At 40.7% G+C, this 26,975-nt stretch overlaps 1 protein-coding gene across 5 annotated transcripts in view; it reads left to right on the forward strand.

Annotated features, from left to right (window-relative positions):
* The window catches only part of ATXN7L1 (ataxin 7 like 1), an 87,349-nt gene that overhangs the window by 22,305 nt on the left and 38,069 nt on the right, over positions 1–26,975 (forward strand). For 4 of the 5 annotated variants that reach the window (XM_060778364.2, XM_060778367.2, XM_060778363.2 and 1 more), the window contains exon 3: positions 12,259–12,363. In XM_060778364.2, coding sequence (XP_060634347.2) covers positions 12,259–12,363 — 105 coding nt within the window. Of the gene's footprint in view, positions 1–12,258; positions 12,364–24,983; positions 25,239–26,975 lie in introns of those variants that run through there. The other variant, XM_067468813.1, reaches the window with a different exon arrangement.

Genomic DNA, 26,975 nt, shown 5'->3' on the forward strand with positions numbered 1-26,975 from the left:
TGGGGAGGAAGGTGGGGTATAAATAAAGTAAATAATAATATTAATGCTGCTACTTACTACTAATACTACTACTACTATTACTACTGTGCTGGTACAACTGTACCAGGAGCTCCAACTTTATTTTCTTTCTGTTATCTGTTTGCAGTCATAGGACAGGCCTCCTGTCCATCATAATTAAGCTTTGGTTCCGCCCCTTGTTCAGGGCTCTGGGAGGGAAAGGAACCATTTTTAGGCAGTCTTACACAAGGAAGCTATACTATAGGACGTAGACCAGCTCGCCCCGTAGAAAAGCTTCTTTTCTCAAAAACATCCGGGGAAACAGAAACAGAAATTCCAGGTCCCAAGGCTCTGGCTGAGAGCTCACAGCAAACAGAGGGAAAACAGCCCTGAAGTTCTCAAAGAATTCTCTGAGGGAGGACAGCACTACAGATCCACGGAACTCCAGCTGAAATATCTTCAAGCCTCGGCTGGTAGGTCTACTCAGTACCCAGACGCATTTGGAATCGGTAGTAGCACCCAATCGGAATTGGTAGTATCACTTAATCTTCATCTGAGATGAGGCATAGTTGAGGCATAGATAGTAAACAGCCTGGGAGAGATTAAAAAGGGGTTTCCTACAGAGAAAGTACAGTTAATTGAAGTCAGGTACCAATCCATTGAGGACTAGACTAAGAAAGCCTTGAAGTGTTGTTTGAACCCTTAAAGATCTGTTGTTTGTTCCATAATAAAGACTTTGTTGTATCATTAAAGACTCTAAAGACCATCACTTCAGAAAAATCCCTGAGAACCTCTCTTTGAGGCCCCCTGGCTTCCCGCTGGGCTTAAAGTATACGTCTTATAGAAAAGACAGCTATTACAGGCCCAGTGCGCGACAGAACAAGTACTACTACTACTACTACTACTACTACTAATAATAATAATAACCTAGTTCAAAAATAGCAACCTGCCTCCCACCTCCTGCAGTGCTGCCAATTCAACAATCAACTTCCATCCCCCATGCCAACCTTACAACCACAGCAAGCCAGGCAAAAAAGATCCAAACAAATAATGGTCAGGGATTCTGTGGAGCAATGCAGCACTCCTGCCAATCCAGCCTCAAAAAGAGCTGAAAGAGAACCAGAGGAAAGCTTGTCATGATTTATAAAACCTCTACTTCCACCCTCCCCCGGTGACCTACCTCAGCAGGGACACACACCGGGCAGTTTAACCCTGATGTCTATCCAGGGAAGCCATCAAATGTGCTCTCTCACCCACAGCAATCATGGCTGGGTGGTCTTGGGTGCAAATTATTTTGCTTTCGTCATTCATCTTGGATGTGGAACATATCCAATGTTTGTACCATCAATTCTTGAGGTATTTTCTGTGTACTGTAGTTTCCTTAATCTTCATCTGAGATTCAGTTTTTGCAAGGACTGTTAAAGGCACCAGATCCCCAAGCTTTGGACAAGGAATTGTTAATGACTTACTGCATGGTTTTTATTAGTTTCTTTAGAGATTATTTCACCACGCATTTTATGAGACTGATATTGATTGCAGTCGTCCTATATCTGCAGCTGTTGTTGCATTTTATTGTTCCTAACCAGGCGTTTTTATGATGTTTATGTTGGCTGTTATTGCTTTTGTGCTATTGTTATTGAAATTTTGTATTTTGTGTGTTTGCATTTTTGAGTGCTTTGTGAGCCACCCCAAGACCCTCCAGGACATGGTGGCAGGGTATAAAGTAAGTTTTATTGTTTTTTATTAGTGGTGTCTTCTCAACAGTTTACTTGGAATTTATTTAGAATTTCAGTGTTGACTTTAATATACAGAATACATCTTTATCTAAAATGAGTTGTTAGTTTGACCTCATACTACCAGTAACCATTGACACCACAGTGTTTTCATGTGGCATCATAGTATTGACTTTTGTAATTAAGCATCTTGTATGACTCCATGCATTTGTCCACTGAAAACATAAGATCTATCTCACACCTACCTTGCAACCCGAATTTAGCATAATTTCTACCATTAATAAATAAACAGGTCCATTGTGACCCACTTGTTAGCGGTTTTTGCAAGTTCTTACTCAGAAATTTAAGCTTCGTTCTAGAATGTGAGTGTGTGATTCCTGGGAGAGAGTCATACAGCTAAATTAGTATGTTTGACTTGGAACATTGTGACCTTATTTACAGAGTAATGATAGGATTAGACTGTAGTCAAGAAATCAGAAGAAGTTAGGAATTGGAAGAGCTGCTTGTGAAGGCATTAGAGAAGATCCTTTAATGTAAGGATACATCATTGGATATTACAATCAAGATTGTCTATGTCATAGTATTTCCTTTTTCTGTGTTTCGTGAAAACTGGGCAGTGGGGGAAAGGTAACAGAAAGAGAAGCAGCTCATATAAATGGATCTAAGAAGAAACCAACCCTGAGCTTTCCATAGAAGCCAAAATAAGCTCCGGCATTGATACTTTGGACATATCATGAGATGGTGCAGTTCACTGGAAAAGACAACAATGCTTCTTAAGGTGGAAGGCAGTAGGAAAAAAGGAAAACTACATTACATTAGATAGACTCAAATCAATGAAGCCATAAGTGTTGAATTTGCAGAACTTGAGTAGGCTGTTAATAACAAGGTGTCATGGAGGTCCCTCATTTATAAGGTTGCTGCACATTGGAGCTAACTTGGTGGAAGTTAGCAAGAACAAAATGGTAGGAGCACATTGTACCAGGCAGTGCATTCTTTTTACCTCTGAAATCCATACTGAAAGTTATGACTTTGCTTATTTTATCCCCCAAGAGTTTATATAAAAGAATTATACAAGTAGTTAGTTAAAACAAATGTCTCATTCTCTTTTATCTGGGATTTCAGCATATCCAGAAATGGTCCATCTGATGTTGTTCAAATAACTCATTTTTTAAATGTTGTTAAATACTTTGAGAAAGTAAACAACTATTTTGTGTCAGCTATTAAAGAACAATTTAAGAATGAAACAAAAATGATCTGCTATAGTTAAACAAGGTGTGGTTGTTTTTCTTGGAAAGTATTGTCACTATATGTGATGCCATATCTTTTAAAAGGATAATAGTTCAATTACAGGCAGTCCCCAAGTTGCAAACACGTTGTTTGCCCTCATCCAATTGTTTGCCCTCATCCAGACCGTCACAGCGGCCAGACACCGGTTCAGGACCTCGACAGCCTCCTTAGTAGCAGGTGGGAAGGAGTGACAGAGTTGGACATCATTTGCGTACAGATGGCACCGTACTCCGAAACTCCGGATGATCTCTCCCATACAATATTAGCATTAGTTTTGTAACTGTTTAAATTAAGCTTTTCATTCATTTCCAGTTGTTTTATTTATTTATTTATTATTTGCAGTATTTATATACCGCTTTTCTCACCCCTAGTAAGCAATGCAGTCTTCATTATTGGCATTACTATGATACCTTTACTGCCTGCTCTGATCTGTACTGTCAGGCAACTATGGGAAATTTGTATATGAATGCCAAGGATGTTTTTGCAGCCTTCAATCCCTCCACACAATCTCAACTGTCTATTTTCTGCCCAAGGCAAGAATTGGTGTTTCTAAAGACTTTCAGAAGCTCAAATTTACCTTTACAATGTGTCTGCAGGATCCCTCTGCTCTGTTTAACATTACGACAGTAGTTCTCAGCCTTCCGAATGCCGGGACCCCTTAATACAGTTCCTCATGTTGTGGTGACCCCCAACCATAAAATTATTTTTGTTGCTACTTCATAACTGTAATTTTGCTACTGTTATGAATCGTAATGTAAATATCTGATATGCAGGATGTATTTTCATTCACTGGACCAAATTTGGCAGAAATACCTGATCCACTCAAATTTGAATACTGGTGGGGTTTGGGGGGGATTGATTTTGTCATTTGGGAGTTGTAGTTTCTGGGACTTATAGTTAACCTACAATCAAAGAGCATTCTGAACTGCGCCAACAATGGAATTGAACCAAACTTGTCACACAGAACTCCCATGAGCAACAGAAAATACTGGAAGGGTTTGGTGGGCATTGACCTTGCATTTTGGAGTTGCAATTCGCTACCTCCAGAGAGCACTGGAGACTCAAACTATGATAGTTCTGGGCCAGACTTGGCACGAATGCTCAATATACCCGAATGTGAACACTGGTGGAGTTTGGGGAAAATAGACCTTGACATTTGGGAGTTGTCGTTGCTGGAATTTATAATTCACCTACAATCAAAGAGCATTCTGAACCCCACCAATGATAAAATTGGGCTAAGCTTCCTACACAGAACCCTCATGGCTTTAAGGCACTCGTTGGCATGAGCGATGCTCCATCCTCACATGCTCTCCCTTGCCTGCACATGCGCACGCCTGCTCTCCCCTTCCCACTTGTTGTCTCAGAAACAGCCCTCCCCTTGTCTGATAGGCAAACAGAGAGTGCTTTTGGTGGGTGCTTAGCTGTCTATTTCCAAAAAGGAAGAGAAGGACAGGCAGCAAGCTCTTTTCTGCTAAAGAGAAGACCCATCAGAAATATATATTTTCTGATGGTCTTTGGCAACCTCTTTGAAACCCCCTCACGACCCCCGTAGGGGTGCCGATCCACAGGTTGAGAAACACTTCATTATGACATTTAAAAGACAGAAGTGAACTTAATGGCACTTTGGATTTTGCTAGTCTATCTGGGCTGCCAATAAAAGGAAATTGGCCTATTATTATTATTATTATTATTATTATTATTATTATTATTAGCTGGGGGACTGGGCAACCCCAGGGTTTTTTTTTAAGAAAGGCGTTGTTTGTCTGTGATCCAAATTGAATCTAGATCCAGTCAGCTGGGTTCAGTGGGTGAACTGCAACTCCCATATGAAAGTCCCATCATCCATGGCCCCTCCTTCAAATTGCACCAAGATGTTGAGTGGGTTATGAGGGCTCTATGTGCCAAGTTTGGTATTGATTAGTCTTTGGTGTGTGTCGCAATGGTCTCAGGAAGTGAATGAAGGTACTGCAAGTCCCATCATCCATGGTCCATCACCCAACAGACCACACCAGGATATAGAGTGGTCATGGGGGCTCTGTATGCCAAGTTCGGTCTTGATCCATCATTGGTGAGGGTCACAGTGATCTCAGGAAGTGTGTGAAGGTACTGCAAATCCCATAATCCATGGTGAATCCTCCTTCAAACCACAACAGGATGTAGAGTGGGTCTTGGTGGCTCTGTGTGATAGGTTTGGTCTCGATCAATCATTGGATGAGGGTTGCAGTGGTCTCAGGAAGTGAGTGAAAGTACTGCAGGTCCCATCATCTGTGGTCCATCCTCCTCCAAACTGCACCAGGATGTAGAGTGGATCATGGGGGCTCTGTGTGCCAAGTTTGGTCTTGATCAGTCATTGGATGAAGGTTGCAGTGGTCTCAGGAAGTGAGTGAAGGTACTGCAAGTCCCATAATCCATGGTCCGTCCTTGCCCAAAGCACACCAGGATGTAATGTGGGTCATCAGGGTCAAGTTTGCTCCAGGTCTGAGATTTGTGGGGGCCGCTGTATTCTGTGGGAAGTGAATTGAGTGAAAGTACTGCAAATCCCATTGTCCATGGTCCATCCTCCCCCAAACCATACCAGGATGTAAAGTGGGTCATGTGGGCTATGTGTGCCAAGTTTGTTTTTGATCCGTCATTGCTGTGGGTTACCGTGTTCTCTGGAAGTGAGTGAAGGCCCTGCAAGTCCCATCATCTGTGGTCCTTCTTCCCCCAAACCACACCAGGACGTAAAGTGGGTCATGGGTTTATGTGTGCCAAGTTTTGTCCATGTCCATCATTCGTGCAGGTCACAGTGGCCTGTTAAAGTGAGAGTCAGTCAGAAAGCTGAAACATACACCTCCGCATACATATATACAAACAGGGCAAAAACCACAACACCCTCTGACTTAATCTTTTGACCCACTCCACTTGTCCAGACCTCTTCTAAAGAATCTGCTAGCACATTGGACCTGTTGGACACAGGCCCATATTGATGATTTTCCTGGCACAAACATTATATTATATGTGTGTGCGCGCGTGTGTGTGTGTGAACCAGCCCAGAAATATAAATTGAAGTGCACTGTTTATCAAATTATTAGCTGTAGATGATTTCAAAGCAAATCAACATCACTTCTAACAAATTTGTTCAGGATCCCAATGGGATACAGCGAATTGCATATAAGTATATTGGAGTGATTAACAAAGATAACTGAATGTTTCTGTTAATTAGCAAAACGTTTTGGCTTCATCCACCCTTTTCAGTTACTTAAAATAAAATTGAGTTTGCAGCCACGGTGGCAGTTTAGAATCCTCCATCAATAACATTCTTAAGCGGATGATGCATTGCCCTCTAGGTTTAGACCATGAACCTGAATCTGTGGATCCAGGCATGTTCCCTTTAGTGTCAAATGCTTGAATGAGATAACACCCAACAGGGACAAATCAGAGAGGATGTGACATTCAAAGTTAAAATGTATGGCCCTAGTTGTTCAGACTTCCTGGTCAGGATAGCAGACCTTTTATTCTGAGTGAGTGCTTTGAAGAACTGACAGTTTATGTGACTGTCGATCTACACAGAAAATGGAGCATGAGTCTGCACTTTAGCCAATATTACTGTATCCTGCAAATGCTTGTTTGAATGACATCTGTCTAGTGAGGAAACTATGGTATTGCCTGGGTAAGTCTCAATGTTCGAAACGATGGATATTTCTATCTGGTAGCACTTTGCAGGATTTTGTTGGATGACAGTTATGACTTCATTATTCTGAATGGCTACTTCTCTCAGTTGTTGATGTTGTTGTGCTCAAAATAAACATTAAATAGGGTAAGGGAAAATCTGTTATTCTTTCTAGATATCCTAGGTCTGTAAATGGAAATAGGTCGTTGTTCTTCCTCCTGTGCTGTAGTAACAACTGCAACCTTTAACCTGATGTGTTCCGCTGGTCCCAACTGCCCTTAATTCCCGTTTCACTAATGCCCCCTTGATTGGCTCCTATCTTGGGAGCCTGCCAGTTCTCCCAGTAGCAAGACACTTGGACATCAGGTTAGCTTGCTGGCCTAAATAGAAGAGGGAAAAAAATCTGCTTTTGAGAAGAAGAGTTGCTGCCAAATAATGGGATTGACAATGACAGAAGAGCCTCATGTTCCCAGTACTTCTTTGCAGACAATGTCAAATTAGAATTAAAGATGTTGATTATATCATAGTGAAAACTACCCAAAGCCATGTTCTTCTGGATATGTTTGGACAAAACTCCCATTATCCCCAGTCAGCATGTTACTGCAATGCACTCTACGCAGGGCTACCCTTGAAGATGGCCCGGAAACTACAACTTGTCCAATGTTCGGCAGCCAGATTAATAACTGGGGCTATTTATAGGGAGTGGTCGACCCCCATGTTTAAGGAGCTCCACTGGCTGCCATTTATTTTCCGGGCCCAATTCAAGGTAAAGATTATCACCAGGATTTCCTCCTTCTCCTTCTGAAGTGGCAGGCAGATAATAATAATAATATGAGGGGTATTTTTTAAGTAAGGTCCGTTTTGTTGTAGACACTAGTAGTTCGCGCGCATTCTGTAATGAGCGTGTGCGTCGTGTACCGGCATGCCTCGGGAACAACTGTGCTCAGTTTCCGCTCTGTAGCTAACCTGTACAGTTCTGTTCTGTGCTTTAAAAATGTTTAAGACTATCAACTCACCCTCCGCATGTGAGGTTCGCTCAGTGATACGGTTTTTGTCAGCAAGGAACCTGCCTGCTGCAGAAATTCATCAACAGGTTTGTGAAGTGTACGGTGATACTGTTATGAGTGAAAGCAAAGTGTGTAAGTGGGTACGACAATTCAAAGATGGCCGTGACAACGTCCATGATGAGGACCACTCCGGTCGCCCTTCTTTGATTACAGACGATTTAGTGAACTCTTGTTATCAGAGCAGGCGGCAAGTTTTTATGAAGAGGGTATTTTAAAATTGGTTCAGAGGTATGATAAGTGTTTGAACAAACTTGGCAACTATGTCGAAAAATAGAGTGAAGTATGTACTTTCTGAAAATAAATTTACTTTTTTGAAATAAACTTTCGTTGTGTACTTATGTTCCAACGGACCTTACTTAAAAAATACCCCTCGTAGTAGTAGTAGTAGTAGTAATAATAATAATAATAATAATAATAATAATAATAATAATACTTTATTTGTACCCTGCTACCATCTCCCCAAGGGACTCGGTGTGGCTTACATGAGGCCGAGCCCACAATATATCAGCAAAACAACAATAACAGCAATACAGAACAATAAAATGAAACTCATAAACAAAAAACAAACAGTAAACATTAACAATAGCACAACAACACTTAACAACCTATGGCTAGGCCAAATGTAATAATTAAAAATTTAAAAAATAATTCTGAGCATGACCAGGTGAAATATATAACTAGGATAGAATTTCGGAGAGGAAAGGGCGTACAGACAATCCTAGATCATTGATAAAGTGCATTTAGGGACATATTGCTGGGAGTTTTCCTTATTCTGGGAAGGCACACTGGAACAACCATGTAGTAAGCAACAGCCATTAGGCTACTACACCCATGAAGATGATTCAGAAGCAGCAGCTAGTGCGAGGATTTCTGATCAAAGCACCATATAGATATCATTTAATGTCAGTGCTAAAAAAATTGCTGGCTGCCAAGTGTGCTTTCCAGCTGTATTCAAGGTGCTTGTGATGGCATTTAAAAACCTAAATTAGACCTGGATAGCTGAAGGAATGCCTTTCCCTGTATATGCCTGAGAATTAAAGTCAGCTGGAAAAGACCATCTTCTATGCTTCACCACAACATACCATGTACAAATGTGGGAAGATATTGTCTCAGTTGTGGTGCCCCAGTTGTCGAATGCTCTTCTATTTGAAAACCCAATGCCACCTTAATTTTAGTACTCCAAAATGTTTATGCACACAGTGTTTAGGTGATGTTTCGTGATTTCTGGTGAGCAGTCTAGCAGCTGCATTTGGTACAAGCTGCAGTTTCTCAGTTGTCTTCAAATGCAACCCTATGTAGAATGCACTGCAGTAATCTAATTGGAAAGTTATTAGTGCATGAATTACTATGGCTAAATTATCCTTGTCTAGCAAATGATGTAGTTGATGCACCAGTTGAAGTTGGTACCAAGCAATCTGAGCCACAGAGACCACCTGGCAAAGATGTATCTAGTAGCACTCTACCCTCCCCACCTCCTTATGCATCCTCTGCTCTTTCAGGCGGAGTGCAAACCCATTCAGGGCAGATTTCTTACCTAGGACCCAGAACTGAAAATCGCTAGTCCAATGAGTTTATCAGGATTCTGCTTCAGTTTATTGGCCCTCACCCAGACCATAACAGCATCCAGCCTCAGCTGACTCCAACAACAAAGAGAAAAAGAGCTAGTGTTATCAGAATAAATGTGTGGTGATAATATGTATCTGCGCAAATATACCCCACCCCACCCCCACCGCCTACCACCCACTTAAGAAGCCTAGATATCCAGGCTTAGGGTTGAATCTAGGAGTATACCCAAATTTCTGAATCCAAGGGAATATAATTCAGCGTTTTTTTTTAGAAATTCAGTGTCTTAGTTTTGTTATTTGAAAGAATATTCTGGAAGATATGTTTTCTTTCATTTTAAAAATTGGTGCATTCCTTTGTGCACAGGACTTTCTCTTGATTCAATCACCATAACAGGCATATTTGGTGATGACACAAGAGAGGACCTTCTCAATGGCTGCTCTCAACCTGTGAAATTCTCTTCTACTGGAGGTAGGGCTGCATTGTTAGATTATGTTGTTCCAAGTTGGCCTTCAAGCTCTTGGGCAAAGCACCCGCATTTATACATTCCTATGACTAGAACAAGGGAAATCCCTCCCAGGTGTGGGTTATATACCCTGACAGAGTTGGCTTTCTGGAAGCTTTGAGATGACACTTAAAGGTTCAAGAGGGGCTTAGTTCTCACTCCCCTCCCTTCTTCCTGAAACTGAAGGAGGAGAAAGATTCAAACTCTCACAGAGAACTTCCTTGCTTAGGCGATCCCTCGTTGTCCGAGTAGGATAATCTTCCAGGGTGGGTCCGTAGGTGGTTGTGGAGCCCTATTCTTGATCTGCATCTTCTCCCGCAGTGAAGGCATTGGTTTCCAAGTGGAAGGCGGTCCTGATCAGGGTTGGCTTGATGCATCTTCCTCTTGGCACATTTCTCTTTTTCGCCCAAAGAGAGCTTATCAGTCTCTGGACTGGCAAAGCTACCCTGGCTGCATCTCTATTTACTTTTAGGCTTAAGTCCTTTTTCCTGAGTAATCCAAACAAAGCTATGAAACATGGGGAAGCTGGTACATATATGTGTGTAGTTATGTTGTATTATAATAAATGTGTATGGAAAGATGAGAAGTCTAGTTACTAAAACCCATTGCCAGTACAGGTCATTGTAAGAGGTATGAATCAGCGAGAGAAAGGGAGCAAGAAGAAAAAATAATACCCAAGCCCATTATAAAGTAGGTTTTATCAAAAGGCAAGGATGGGTGTTTTGTGGCCCTCCAGATACCTCCATTATTTACTGTGAGCCCAGTATGTCACCTAAAACAGATTCAAACAAGGAAGCCATGTCTCTGAACTTAGAAGACGTGAACACGATGGCTCAAGGTTTTTGGATATGCCTTATTCATAGGATCTCTTTCTGTGAATCTAATTTGATTGATGGTATGCCATAACAACAAACGCTAGGCCTCTGTTTCATATTTTTCTTTTGTTCTCAATTCCATTCCTTCTTGATAACCCAGCAGGGATTATATCTTTCTCCTGTCACATACTGCACCATTCTTGGCTGCTAACGAGACAACACTCAGCTTTACAAGTACTAAGGTGAAATATGCCAAGAAATCGGATTTCTTTGGACACACTCAGAAAACTCTAGACCAGGGTTTCTCAATCTAGGATTCCATGATTGTTCTCAAAGAGTTCTGCAAGAGATTGTGATGGGGCAAAAAAACCCAAACTTGTTTGAAAAGCTGCAGATATATTATTTGCATAGGTCCCATGAGAACTGAAAAGTATCTCAGATTCCTACCGAATAAAAAGGTTGAGAAAGGCTGTTTGTCTAACCAGAATTTAACAATTCAGTGCTGCAATCAACATTAACACAGCTGACAAATCGTTTTGTACTAAGATTACATTTTTGGAATGCAGTTACCAAATGCTTTTATCTTTTTTAAATAAACGAGCAATTTTGAAAGCAGTCATGTGTTTATTTCCAAGATAGGACATCCAAACATGGATTTATAAGACAGGAAAAATGCTTATTTATATTCGCTATCTTATTTTGAGAGGTTATTAGGACATAATAGAGCCCAACTGTAGCTTAAATAGGGGGCAAACTCGACGTATGAAATATTTTAATATGTTTGCTGGCAAATTAATATATGTAACAATTAACCACAAGTAGAAAAACTACTTAAAACTAATGGTTTAACTTCACTTGAAATGCACTTTTCACTTGAAATGGGTCAAGGTGATTGCTGTACCCTAAATCTTATGGGGGGGGGGGAGGAACTAACAATTTTTCTGAATAGAATGGTGAAAGATGAGAGCTTAGTCTGTCTCAGGGGAACCTTAAAAAGATAATGATCTCTTCTCTGCTCTCCACTGTGGTGTTACTTCTGGACTTTTTGAATGACTGGATGAGAAAGTGGCAGTGGCAGTGGTCAGGAGTGCCTGGTCGCCTGAGACTCCATGGAATAACCCATGGTTTATCCACAGATCATATCAAAATATGGTTTTGGCCCCCAAACCTGCCTTGACTTATACATAAGATTGACTTATGAGTATATACAATAGATTTAACAGATGGGTCAGTGCCAATCTATCTCCCCATATTTTTATTCATATGTTATTACCTATAATAGATTCATAAATTAAATGTGATGTTTCTTGTATTTTGAGTTTTAGACTAAACAAGATGCCCTGTCACTAGTTCATATAAATTGACAAATGTTAATATTAAAAATATATATAATTCCCAGGTTACTCTTCTTTGCAGTGATATAAAAAGTGCTGTTGTATGCACACATGCCTGAGAATAAGTTCTTCTGATTTCATTGGGACTTACATCTGAGTAGACATGCATCATATTGTGCTGTAGTAGTTGTTTTATTATATTTCTTCTTCTTTTTTACACAGAATGGCGGTATTTTAACATTTTGAGAATATATATATTTAAAACATCTAATACTTGTGTATATATATTTTTAACTTTCCCACAGATATGCACTTATTTGGCCATTATCCAGCTCATGATGATTTCTATCTAGTAGTGTGCAATATCTGCAATCAGGTAGTCAAGCCACAGGTTTTCCAGTCTCATTGCGGTAAGTGAAAACTTTTGTTCCTGGATTATGGCTTGGTGCAGGTCTCTTTTAATAAATGGTGTGTTAGAAATAATTTATTCTTCTTCACCTTAGCATCTTATCTGTGAATTTGAATTAATTTATCTGTTAAGGTTACAACCAAAACTTTGAGAAGTTATGTTGTTGAATTCATGGACAAGCAAAACAAGGGTCAGTAAGTTCCATGGAAATAGGAGAACATTTGCTTACGATATTGGATGTTACGTTGACCCTATGCACTTCTCTTTGATTGGCCTATTATATTTATTTTCTCATCAGTAATTATACATAGTTACCCTTCCTAAAGATAAGATTAATGTTAAAGTCTTTGCTATGAATGCCAAGCTTGTGCTCATTACTAAACTGACACATTGTCTGTATTTATAGAAAAGGTGGTTTGCAGTGGAAGGTTAGGATCAATTGGACATGATGGCTTTAGACACATGAATGTTTTGCACATCCAGCACTTATCTGTTCTTTTGCTATGGGTTGACAAACAGCGTTTCTCATGAGCGCTTTCAGATTATGGTGGTTTCTAATTTGACTATAAATATTATATCAATAATGACATTGGAAGCAGAAAAACTAAATATTTAGCTTATCTGCTTCCAGACCTTTAGCTGAAGGGGGGGGGGGGTCAAACCTCCCGAAATTTTTCAGGTTAAAAAAAACCTGGTTTACTCATGAATTTTAACTAGTTAACCAAATCCCCATGCTAAGTCTATGAGACGTAAAAAATTAAGAGTCCCTCCAGAACTGCAAGCACTATCTCAAGCAAATATTGACAATTTATTCACACAGTCATTACTTGCAGCAATAGCCGATGTAGCAAAGCAACCAAGTTGGGGGGCGGGGAGTGTTGAATGCTCTCATTAAGGAGGCCAGACTTGATGGAGATGGTTGACAGGGGCGGAGCTTCAGGCTATTAAAGGCTGCTCTGCCCTCTCCTGTGCTCTTTGCTTCAGTGTGAGCTAGGAGGCAGGTTTCAACCCCCCCCCCCCCCCCGACATTTTCAACCCTCCACAAAAACATTTTCTGGCTACGGCCCTGTCTGCTTCTGATTTCATTACTGATATAATAATAATAATTATTATTATTATTATTATTTATAATATTATAATATATTATAAATTATAATATATTATTATTATTATTAATAATAATAATAATAATAATAATAATAATACACTGGGTGCCATGCCAAAAGATCTAAGCCAGCATTTGGAAACAATAAACATTGACTAAATCAGAATCTGTCAACTGCACCTTACTTGGATCTGCACACATCAATCAAAAATACATCACGCAGTCCTAGATGCTTGAGAAGTGTTCGACTTGTGATTTTGTGATACGAAATCCAGCACATAGATCTCATTTGCTGTGATATACTGTATTTTTGTGTCAGTAAAATCATCATAATAATAACAACAGCAATACTCATTTCTCTTCAAGACTTGGATTTAATACTTTCATTAGCAAAACCAAGGGGGAGGAGTAAGAATTTGGCTTGGATGTTTAATATGCATCTCCTGTGAGCTCCTTGAATATGTTCCTTGGGGTCCTTCAAGGTAACAAGAGTTGCTTTGTTTGTTTTTGAGGAAGTGACTGCAAAACTATAGAAGGTAGTTCTTAATGAAATACAAGAATTCGTTTTTGCTAGTGGCTCAGTTTGGTCCCTGTCATTTAGCTTTTTTCTCTGTCCTGCATTTGACAATTTGAGATTTTTTTAAAGGGCAAATACATATTCACAACAGGAAACTGCCACCCATGTTGGAGGGAAACAGTGAAAAGTGATTTTTAAAAGCACTTTGCCCAAGAAAACACTATGTGAGGAGAATTTGAGATGACTTTATTAGATTATTGCATGTCCCAAAGAAAAGCATGCCTGGCATTTGTTAGAAAGGATTGTGAAAGTGAGCTACATACTCCAGATTGTGTTGTTAAGAGGAAAATATTTAATAATGCAAAATGCCAGGGTGAATTAAACAAATCACAATGCTTGTTCTAGGGTCCCTGATGCAATGAAGAAATATTCAAGTCCAGGCAACAACTATGCAAACGATTAATGCTTTGCCTGACCATTGTGTTACCCACTGCTGGACATGCAAACTGCAGTGTAATTTTGAATGCCTCAAAACAGTTTTGAGAATGAAAGTCTTGCTGAGTATGCAAGGTTGTGTGCATCTTTGGGCAGTTCCATACAGATACTATAGTCTGAAAGTGGATTAAAACAAACTTGGTTCACTGTGCAGCGCCCAGACTTGCACAACCTGTGGCCCTCCAATTGTTTGGGCCTCCAACTCCCAGAAGCCCTATCTCACTAGTTCAGTGGTCAGGAATTCTGGTAGCTGAAGTCCAAAACATCTGGAGGGCCACAGGTTGTGCAGGCCCAGTTTGAGACAGGGATGGTGGCCACAGAATCTCCTGATTGGGGATTGGAACTGGACCCAGGAATCACAGTATCCACGGCTAGAGAGCCAATGCAAAACATGTGATTTTTTTCTGCTGAAAGGCACCAATGTGTTCTGAATGATCAGAGTATATCTTGGTCATGGAGCCCCCGGTAGTGCAGTGGGTTAAACCCCATGTGCCGGCAGGACTGAAGACAGACAGGTCGCAGATTCGAATCCAGGGAGAGTGCGGATGAGCTCCCTCTATCAGCTCCAGCTCTCCATGCGGGGACATGAGAGAAGCCTCCCCCAAGGGTGGTAAAACATCAAAACATCCAGCCGTCCCCTGGGCAACATCCTTGCAGATGGCCAATTCTCTCACACCAGAAGCGACTTGCAGTTTCTCAAGTCACTCCTGACATGACAAAAAAAAAATCTTGGTTTTGACCTCTGCTTGGAATATACTCTTGATTGGCTGCAGCACATGATCTGGCTCGTTCCAGACTTTCTGATGAACTTTTAAACACTCTGTTTCTGACTCGATGCAAGCTACAGCATGAATAGGGGGTGTAATAATAATAGTAATAATAATAATAATAATAATAATAATAATAATTTATTTATACGCCGCTACCATCTCCCCAAGAGACTCGGTGCGGCTTACATGAGGTGTACATTTTGTAGACACCCCGCACTCAACCCAGCACCGGGACTGTGGCGCAGCTGGCTGGGAGTCAGCTGCATTAAGATCACTACTGACTGAAAGGTCATGAGTTTGAAGCCAGCCTGGGTCGGAGTGAGCTTCCGACCAATTTTGTGTAGCTTGCTGTCGACCTTTACAGCCCGAAAGACAGTTGCATCTGTCAAGTAGGAAATTTAGGCACCGCTTATGCGGGGAGGGAAATTTAACTAATTTACGAGGCCATAAAAATCTCCAGCAAGCATGCAAAGAATGAGGAAGTACTTCATCAGTGTCACAAATGGTTGGTGAAGGGGCAGCTCCCCTGATGGCCAGAATACCCTCAAGAAAAGCTGGAATGTTAAATTCCCTCTGTATCTGTCTATATATGTTGTGTGTCTATAGCATTGAATGTTTGCCATGTATATGTACTTTGTAATCCGCCCTGAGTCCCCTGTGGGTTGAGAAGGGTGAAATATAAATACTGTAAACAAATAAAATTATGGTGCCTGTGTAGAGCAACCCTTTGTAAAGCTGAATTCTCCTTCTCCCATCTTGCAACCACCCCAAAAGGCATATTTGTGAACAGGGTATGTTACTGAACTGTGTGTCCCGCAGTGCAAGGAACTAAGAGGTGATGAAAATTTCATCCCAGAAAAAGAATTTGGGACTGCTTTGTGATTACACTAAACAAGCTTTTAAGATGCATCACCTGAAGGTGGTGAGTTGAAGTAACAGCTTTCCAGCATGTGCATACAGAACAGTTTGTACATATGTTTGCACCTACATATGTGTAAATACTGTGTGGAAGTGCTTTCTATATAGGAGCTTTGTAATGTCTAGAGAAGTTCACGCAGCTTCTTGATATAGCCCTGTGTTGCCCTGGCAACCGTGCAAGACTTAAGAGACAGAAGTCTCCTTCCATCCTGGAAGTAGTCTCTTTTAGTTTAAACAAGCAATTTTTCCTGTCTTTCTGCCAATATGTGTTATCTGGGAAGGATTTTTCTTCTCAGAGCTCCTCTGACACCATTTCCCCAATAGACAATTATCTAATGTGCCTGGCTGTCGGTTGTACCTTTCAAAATTATCACCCTCCATAATAACATTTTTGTAAAGGAATGTATCACTGTCATCTACCATCCAAGATTGCTGCTTGGTTTTCACATTGTATCCAAGAAATACTGCATTGTGAGGAATTGTTTATTCTTTTCCAGAACTATAACAACAAATATCTTACGGTCTATTCCAAGAAGCAGAATTGCATAACAGTTCATTGTTTACTTCCTGGAAATAGTCTTGTACTCCTGGATAATTTTTGCACAGTAGTGTAAGGGATAACTCTAGTCCAGGGGTCCTCAAACTTTTAAAACTGGGGGCCAGTTCACTGTCCCTCAGACCGTTGGAGGGCCAGACTATAGTTTTTTTAAAAAAAAAATCAATAATAAAATCCTATGCACATTGCACATATCTTATTTTGCTGTGTGGAAAGGCCCTTAGAGGGGGTTCTTTCTAGCCCTCTTTAGGCAGTAATTCCAGGAGCAGAGTATGGGAAATCTTCCTATTTCTAGTCTGAACAAAATCTGGCTACCAGTATTTAAAAAAAACTCTAAAATTATAACTGTAAATAAAGAACAACACTCAAACACAGGGGAACTCCAGACAAGAAACAATCAGAGCCAGCTAATCACCTCTCAAAAAAGGATTCTCCCTAAAAACTGTCAGGCTATGAAATGGTAATCAAGGTGGCCAATTGAAACATTAATACCTACCTCCAACAGACAAGAGTTCTTTCTCCCACCCTGGATCTTCCACAATTTTCCTAGTTAAAGGTTTTCCTCTGACATGAAGTCCAGTCGTGTCTGACTCTGTGGTGTGGTCTGGTGCTCATCTGCAGTTCTAAGTTGAAGAGCCGGCATTGTCCGTAGACACCTCCAAGATCATGTGGCCGGCATGACTGCATGGAGCACCGGGGCAGCCTCCCCGATGGGCAGCGTGAGCAGCTGCCCTTGGCTGGCTCAGGCTGCCTATCGGGCCCGATGGGCAGCATGAGCCTGCCAAGGGAGGAGCGCGGCCTACTCGCGCATAAAGCACCTCACGAGGTGCTTTACGGGCGAGTAGGCCATGCGGAGCAGCTGCCCTTGGCTGGCTCACGCTGCCCATTGGACCTGACAGATAGCGGGAGCCAGCCAAGGGAGGGGCACTGTGTGTGGGGGGGGGGCCCTCCTCCTCCGCAGGCCAGATAAGTGCCCTTGGTGGGCCGGAAGTGGCCCGCGGGCCATAGTTTGGGGACCCCTGCTCTAGTCTCTTGTTAACACCTATCCATCCTTTAATAGTAGAATGTAGTTACCAGATGGAGTTCCTTTCCCATATTTTCATTTGATTTTCTGCTCTGCTAGAGACCAGCTCTCATACTAGCACCTTTGTATTCAAAGGAATTGAGATAATGAAAACACTTTCGTGGCATAGCCATTTGTTTCTTTAGAGCATCCTTTCTTTGAAACACTCTGCTAGGCTAAAACACAGCTGATTGACTGTCTTGTTTTATTTTCAGTATTTGAAAGCTTCCTACACATTTACGCACTTGTTAGGAGCACTTCCTTGGCTTCTTTAAATAACTGCCACCTCTTGCCTGAAAGCTGAACACTGGCTGACGACTACTTCTTGATAAAATGCGGGCCTCCCTCCCCCATCATCTCATGTGCTTACACACTCACATACACACACACAAGAAATAAAGCTGTAAGGCTTTCTGTTTTTCTCCGGGCTGTCACGAGTTGGAAATGACTTGAAGACACACAACAACAATAACAACAACCGTTCCTGGCAAGGCACAGGCACTGTAACTTCCTGCTCAGAAAGAGCATTGAATTGTCACACCTAGGTTCTACCACTAGCACATTCTAAAACTTGGAGGAATTTTCTCCCCCGACGAACACCTTTGCTCTCATTTTCCTGAAAAGAATCAGGTACTATTAACTGCATCCTTGTATGGTTTAGAAAGAATACACTCTAGAGAAGTGAGATGCCTACATTTTCTCCTCTGGTGACTAGCTAGTAGCTAGTCCTAGTGGCAGTGGTCTAGCTCAAGGGTCCACAAACCTCTTAAACCGAGAGCCAGGTCACAATCCCTCAAACTGTTGGAGGGCCAGATTATAATTTGAAAAAAAAAAACATGTATGAATTCCTATGCACACTGCACATGTCTTATTTGTAGTGCAAAAACACTTAAAACAATACAATAATTAAAATGAAGAATTATTTTAACAAATATAAACTTAGTATTTCATTGGGAAGTGTGGGCCTGCTTTTGGCTGATGAGATAGGATTGTTGTTGTTGTGTGCTTTCAATTCATTTCAGACTTAGGCTGACCCTGAGCGAGGGCCAGGTAAATGACCTTGGAGGACCGTATCTAGCCCCCGGGCCTTACTTTGAGGACCCCTGCTCTAGCTAGTTCCATCCTTGTCATTATGGAAGTTGTAGGGAAAGATTAATGTTCCCCAGTGGTCAAAGAATCTTCAGCTGGTGGTTAATGGGTCTCTGCTATTTTGACTATTGATGTCTCACCCCAAGGGCTGAATCTCGGGACCCTTCTTCAGGCTTATAGGCATTTTTTTAAATTCTAGTTCTTGCAGCAGGAGGGAAACGTCCAGTAACAGAGATACTGCTATTAGTGTTAGTTTAAGAAATAAAGGTTAGCTTTAAGACGCTCCCATTTCTTTTCAAAAATAATGTTGAGGATACAACCCAAGGCATATGGCGGAGGGAGGGCGGAGAGTAGGGTCTTCCTTTCTTACTCTGAAGGGCACTAGTTCTTTTTCTTCTCTATAAGCTGAAATAATTTTACCAAGGAAGAGGGAATAAGAAAAATATGGATTTCTGGATGTTCTAAATTCTATGTCCAACATGGTTTAATTGTTGATGATTATTTATTTATTTATTTTAAACATTTATATTCTGCCCTTCTCACCCCGAAGGGGATTCAAGGCAGAGCACAGCATATACACGGCAAACATTCAATGCCAGGACACAAATTCACGTACAATACATAAACATTAAAAAACATTTTTCAAAATATTAAAATATACCATTTAAAACCGTCCTAGTCATCAACGTCAAATCTAATTGGCCTGGTCATCTTTCCTATTGCTGCTTTATTGCCCTGTCCCGAAAGCTTGGTCCCACAGCCAAGTTTTTACCATCCTTCTAAAGGACAGGAGGGAGGGGGCTGACCTGATCTCACCAGGAAGGGAGTTCCATAGCCAGGGAGCAATCACTGAGAAGGCCCTGTCTCTCGTCCCCACCAATCGCACCTGTGACAATGGCAGGACGGAAAACAGGGCCTCCCCAGAGGATCTTAATCTCCGTGATGGTTCATAGGGGGAGATGTGTTCGAACAGGTAATTTGGGCCGGGGCCATTTAGGGCTTTATAGGTTCAAAGCCAACACTTTGAATTGTGCCCGGTAGCAAACTGGCAGCCAATGGAGCTGGCGTAACATGGGAGTTGTATGCTCCCTGTACGCCGCCCCAGTTATTAACCTGGCTGCCTCTCATTGGACTATTTGAAGCTTCCAAGCAGTCTTCAAAGCCAACCCCATGTAGAGTGTGTTGCAGTAGTCTATCCTAGATGTAACAAGAGCGTGGACCACCGTGGCCAAGTCTGGCTTCCCAAAATACGGGCGCAGCTGGCACACAAGTTTTAATTATACAAGCTTGTCCAAAATATTAGGAGTATCATACAACTAAATATTTGTTAGTCCAGATGGCCTCCTGGTTTTGAATCATCATACATCAGGCTTGTTGTGAAAGTGGATGTTTAGCTGGGAGGCTACTACAAAAGAGACCTTTGTTCAGAGGACCTAGACTTAGGAGCAGTCACTTCACAGCATGAACTTTCTGGAAATATGCATTGATTTTAGGTAGCCCTCAAGAATTTTGCTCCAAAGCTATCTGACAGGGACATCCTAATTTGTGTAGGCAACTTATACACCAAGGCTAATGCAAGTAGTAAAGGAAGGAGAGATGGATCTTATCCTTAGGGAGATATTCTTACTGCTTCATCAGTTGGAATCTTTCTTCACCATCCCTGGGAGCTGAGCAAAAGTTAGAGGAGCTCAACATGCAGCCAGACTATGTCAACAGTTTGTGGGCAGTTTAAGAATTTTGTCCAAATAATGAATTTCTAATACTGCATGCTAACCTGGCCTCTAGTCTTCATCCTAATTCCTTGAAGATTTAAGTGATGAATTGTTTTGATATCATTGAAGGATTTGGAAGCCTATGAGTGTTGTTAATAGATAGGCCACCTGCTGTCTTGAATTCGTGATCTATACAAAACTGCAGCCCATATTTAAGGACTTCAGTTTTAGAACAATAAACAACCTACTTCTTCACCATGAGTAGCAATGATGTTGCGTGCACATAAATATTACTGGTGACATTAAATTTAAATTCAGATGTTTCCTATGACTGTTTTGAGAAGCATACCTTTATTTAATTACTCATATTTTTATAATTTTTACAAATGCAAGCATTTTAGGTGAGTGTTAGCATAGGTGGAGCCAGTAGGGGGAGCCCATATCATTATGTTTGCCCAATTAATGGCCTTCACTGGACTCCAAAGGATAATCCTGCAATAGAATATGAGGCTCAAACGCTTTTCTTCCTGTAGGCACAATTCTTTATCTCACTTAGAAGCTTGCATGTACATGCATTGAAATCACCTCTCGAGTTATGACAACCCCATGAATCCCATAGAATCCCATAGGATTTTCTTAGACAAGAAGTACTCAGAGGTGGTTTTGCCATGTCCTTTCTCCAAAATCTTGCTTATAGCACCTGATGTTTGATTAGCATCCAAATACTAGCTAAGACTGATGCGGCTCCGCTTCCAAGATCAGATGGGATCTGATGCTATCTTTCCAGCATATGGATCATAGCAGATATATTGTAATGAATTCAAAGGAAACCAAATCAAGGAAGACTTTTTATAGAAAACACAAGGTGCAGACCTCCATGTGTTAAGGATCTTTAAAATATATCATAATGCATTCTGTGTGGCCTGGCTTTAGATTAATAACTTCAGCTGATGGAGACTGTAGCTGCCCAAATGTTGATAGGAACCAGGTAACTAGAGCATATGATTGCATGGACTACTTATTCATTTTCAAACTCCTCCACTTTTTGTCTTTTGCTGCATTATTATGACATTGATCTTTTTGGATTTTGTCAAGTATTCTTCCTTGTCTGGGTCAAGTTTTAGTTCATTTGCCCTCATCCAATGCATTACTAACAGCAAGCACAGGTTTAGCATAAAAAGAGTTTCCCTTAAATTAGATGAAAAGGAGAGATAGATTTGAGGATTACTGCTGACACCTGCCTCTAAATCTCTGGATGACCTCTCTTAGAAGTTTAATGTATAGGTTAAATAGTATGGAGGACCAACCTGAGTAGCTGTTTCCATGGGTGTTGCTTCAGAGCTTGGTTGAGAGAGCTGCTGGGCTCCAACTCTACTGCTGACCCTTTCACCAGCATTCCCTCACCCACACTTTCCAAGCTGTCCATGACACTAGAGGTGGGGAAAACATGAGGAAAGCACAATAGGACCCCCACCTCACTGCAGCAGCTGTAGGGGCAGCTGGAGCCTGCCTCTCATTGACTTGGCCCAAGCCTTGTCCCTACAGTAAGGAAAGGGGGTGGGACTTATGGGGCCTCTCCCCATGCAGTGACATCACTGGCAAGTGATGGAATAGAAGGAAGAATAGGAAGAAAGGAGGCAGAAAAAGAAGAAGAGAAAGAGGAGGAAGGAGAGGAAGAGGAGGGGAAAACTAATAGAGAAGGAAGAAGAGGAGGAGGAAGAATAAGAAGAGGAAGGAGGAGAGAAAATGGAGAAGTTCACTGTGTTTCCACAAATATTTCATTAATTCATAACTAATAAACAAATAGATGAAATGAAACAACCAGGTTAGGCAAGCCTGAATTAAGAAAGCAAAAACACGTGGACAGCCTTTGTTTTTTAAAAAAGAGTTTCACTGGCAGATGTTTTATTGACTTGTAAATCATTCCATGAATATTTGCTGGTATGTTGCTGGTTGATAGTAATGAAGGCAGCCAAGAAATCCAGCAGACCTGTACAGTTCCTGATGTACTAAAACTGTCTCTATCCCATAGCTAGACCTGAAGTCAGATTGAAATGGATGTATGTCTTTTTTTACCCAAGAGCCTTTGCAGATTGGGCACTTTTATATACACTAAAACCTTGCCCAAGAATTGAATATTGTAGACTGGTAATTATCTAGTATGTGGCAATTTCCCCCCAATAATGGTCTCACCACACCTTCATTTAGGCAGAATGGGAAGCTGCCATGCTGCAATGAGACATTCATGATTCCTCTTACTCACTCATCCCCCCCCCCCACCCTCCACTGCTTTTAAGGGCCAAGAAGGGCTAATGTCCAGTACAGAAGAAAGAACAGTATAATAATCCTGATCTGGAATAATCAAGCAAATCTCTTATTTCAAAGGTCAATAAGAATGCATACGAGCAATAATCAAACAGAATCAGTGGACAGTCAGTATTTGCATCAGTCTGTTTAGCATAGTACATCCAGAGTGATGTAGTGAAGAAGAGAGAGGGTGTGCAAAATGGAGCACTGCAGGACCAAAGAGAAAGAGTAGTGAGAGTCCTACTCCAAACAAGGAATGGTTCTAGAGAAGTGGATGGATGAATTTGAGATGATACAATTGTATAGGCTGAAAGGATCAATAGAGTGTGTGGTGGTATAGGTAGAAAAGACTCGGGAGATAAATATTGGAAGCAGAGCAAACCATAATGCAGACATTTACTATCCCTGAACAGGAGGACAAAACAGGTTTCACTTCAGAGGGAAGAGCTGAATACCACAGGTCCAGAGAAAGTGTCTTGTGAAGGATTTAGTCTTTCATGTAGAGAGCTATAAGCCTTAGTGGAGCCTATCGTATGCAGCTTATATGAAAGAAGCTTAGAGGGGGAATAGAAGGAAAGTAAGACGAACTGGAGCTAGACCAGAGTTGGAAAATAAAACAGAATCCAACATCTACAAAAGAATGATATCAAAAATTCACAAAAACATGCACACTGTCCTATTTTTTGCCAGCAAGTGACCCAGGAATCAGGTGGTTGAACTGTAAGCGCTGTTAAAGTGGTTGGATTGTAAGAGTTACAGTAATTCAATTCAGCTCCAGTCTCAGGATAAAGTGAAAATCAAAAACATAGTTCAGCGGATCCTCAAACTAAGACCCGGGGGGCCGGATATGTCTCTCCAAGGTCATTTACCCGGCCCTTGCTCATGGTCAACCTAAGTCTGAAACTACTTGAAAGCATACAACAACAATCCTATCTCATCGTCCAAAAGCAGGCCCACACTTCCCATTGAAATACTAATAGGTTTATGTTTGTTTAAATTGTTCTCCATTTTAATTATTATATTTTAAGTGTTTTTTACACTATAAATAAGATATGTGCAGTGTGCATAGGAATTCATTCATGTTTTTTTCAAATTATAATCCAGCCCGCCAACAGTTTGAGGGACTGTGACCTGGTCCTCTGTTTAAAAAGTTTAAGGACCCTTGGCATAGTTATTAGACAGTCCAGAAGTTTTTCAGTGGTGTGACAGCGATGTGGGGGTATAGTCCATGGAGGGTTCCAGGAAGGAATTGATGTCACCTTCCTCTCCTGATGAAGTTGCCCACACTTTCTCTAACTGCTACACCATGATTCACCTTCCCAAGGTGCTAATTGGTCACTAGAATGTGAATACGACTGAGCTTCTCAGGGACACTTTCCATAGAGCCATAACTCTTTAGCAGGTTAAGGAGTTTTCAACCTGATCAGGTCTGGATGGAATATATGAATGTATTACATAAAAATGATCTGGTCATCAACCGTAATAAAGTTTACTTACTTACTTACTTACTTACATACATAAAAAATTAATAAAGACCAGTCCACTCAATCTAAGGCAGGCTTGTTGTCTGTGTAACAAAACGAGTCAGATGTTATGACCTTTTAGCTGTGGGACATACCAGGTTTGTAGTAAAAATAAGATTCTGACAATGCAAGAAGGCCTCCTGCTTAATTGAACAGCAGCTAAGTGAGCTGATTTCAGATGTATCTGCATAAATAATTTCTGATCAACATGTTAAAATGTTTTGTTCACATACTGTATTAAATTTATAACCTGGCTTTCTCCTGGGTTGGGGTTCAGGGTGACTTCCCGTAATTTAAAATAAGATTAAGTTAAAAACTTATTTTACAAAAAATTAAAAATAATTCTATGGTATTCAAAATATAAAAGAATATGTAACTATATTATGGTCATATTATGAGCTTCTCAGTTCATCAACTCAAGATTTGTCATTACAGCATTTTTATTACTCTGTCACTGTTTTTCTAATATGAAGGGTATTTCCCTTTCTCCCTCTGCTTCCCCCTTGTTTTTTGAAATACAACAGTCATGCAGCAAGCACTACTTTGATCTTGCGAAAGAACAGTTCTAATATCTAAGTGGGAAGGGTGTGAAACCTGGCGGTGGTGTTTGTGTCTTCAGTCAGTATAGCTCGCGGCTGAAAGTGCAGATCGGCTGTTTGCTGGAACAGTCATCGCTCTCTTTTCCAGCCCTTGCAGAATAGCTAATCGTATTGCTGTCATTCTCTGACAGTGTCTGTAACGTGATTCATTTAATGTTCCAGCAGTTCAGGTTGTTTACAGCCATCCCAGAATTGGATTAAGTTGGCAGGCTAAGCTGTGGTGTAAGTCCTTTTAGTTTACATTTTTTCCAGCAAGATCTGTTGTATATCTTTTGCATGATTCCTCCTGCCTCCAGTAGAATTCTTTAGCCATTTTATTTCAGAAGACAGTGTTTTTGTATGTGTTGCAAATACAGAGGGGTCGGGGATGGGGACAGCTTAATGATTGTTTCAACACATCACTGAAGTTAGGAAGTTTGTTAAACTGCTTTTTATTGGAAACAGCAGTACTCGTCTTTCATTCTTACAGTTCACTTCCTTTCTCAGTTTACACGAAGAGCTAAAGCTACAAGCTGTGCCATTTCCTTTTCCACAATGCAAATACCGTTGAGGTGGGTATAGTTGGAAGATTGCAGTTAAGCTTGAAAGTATTATTTGTCCAGCTGTCTCATATTTATAACATCTGGGGAGAGACTTCTTACCTTTCCTGAAATATATTGTGTCATAACTTGTTAGAAGTCAGTCTTCTCCCAGCTCTCAAAATCTAATTTAATGGAGGGCAATGTGTGTTGGATTTCGTCACAGAGAAAATGAAAGTACTTAACTAGGTGTTTACAACCATTGGGTTTGAACTAGCTGCCTGTTATCCGTGATTTTCTAATGACTGGGTTTCTCTTGCTTTTTAAAAACAGTGTTCTCTCTGTGTAAAAACATTCTTAATATCTAAGTATTTTAAACTAGAAATATGAGTCATATCAGTTACTAAGATAGCAGCCTATGAAAGTGCTGACTTGTAAAGGGGGTGTCTCTATGATTAAACTGTTTCACCATCTGCAGAACACAAAATTGCTTCTTTTATGTTTAATGAAAATTCTGTGATCAACAAATGGCCCTGATTGTTAAACTGTAGTTTTAACAGTTAATATTTTGTAATTGTATAATTATATAGCTATTAAGTAAGGTTCTGTATCCCTCTGAATCCCTTGATTTTAAATGTTTGCAATTAAAATGTGTAACTAACTTTCCTGACAGGGGTCCTCAAACTACGGCTCGAGGGCCAGATACGGCCCTCCAAGGTAATTTACCTGGCCCTCGCTCAGGGTCAACCTAAGTCTGAAATGACTTGAAAGCACACAACAACAATCCTATCTTATTAGCCAAAACCACACCCACACTTCCCATTGAAATACTAAGTTTATATTTGTTAAAATTGTTCTTAATTTTAATTATTGTATTGTTTTAAGTGTGTTTTGCACTACAAATAAGATATGTGTAGTGTACATAGGAATTCATTCATTTTTTTCCAAATTATAATCCAACCCTCCAACCGTTTGAAAGACGGTGACCGGGCCCTCTGTTTAAAAAGTTTGCGGACCCCTGTTCTAGAATCTTCCACTGCCTCACACCACTTCTGTTAACCCTTTTCCTAATTGTTGTACATAGGAGTCTGCCCCATGGAAATTATATCTCACAGGTCTAGCACTTCTGGAAAACTTGGATGTTGGGAACATTTTTGGGTGACCATTTTCAAAACAAAACTGCCAAGAAAGGCCCTTCTTACATTTTTCACATAATCACAGCAAATATTATATTATATTACTACTACTCTAGAACAATTGTTCTTTAAGTTAAAAAACATTATTTAGTAAATGTTTCCAACCAATGAAGTACCATGCAGTCTATATGGTGACATTGCACTGCTATATAGCAAGAGTTTTAAATATATGTTTACGTCATTGAAGAACACATACATTCTCCCAGTGTTCTCACTCTGAATTGGAAGAGAAAACTATCCTCACT

The sequence above is a fragment of the Anolis sagrei genome, chromosome 5 (genome assembly GCF_037176765.1).
Source record: "Anolis sagrei isolate rAnoSag1 chromosome 5, rAnoSag1.mat, whole genome shotgun sequence".
In the NCBI taxonomy this organism is placed as follows: Eukaryota; Metazoa; Chordata; class Lepidosauria; order Squamata; family Dactyloidae; genus Anolis; species Anolis sagrei.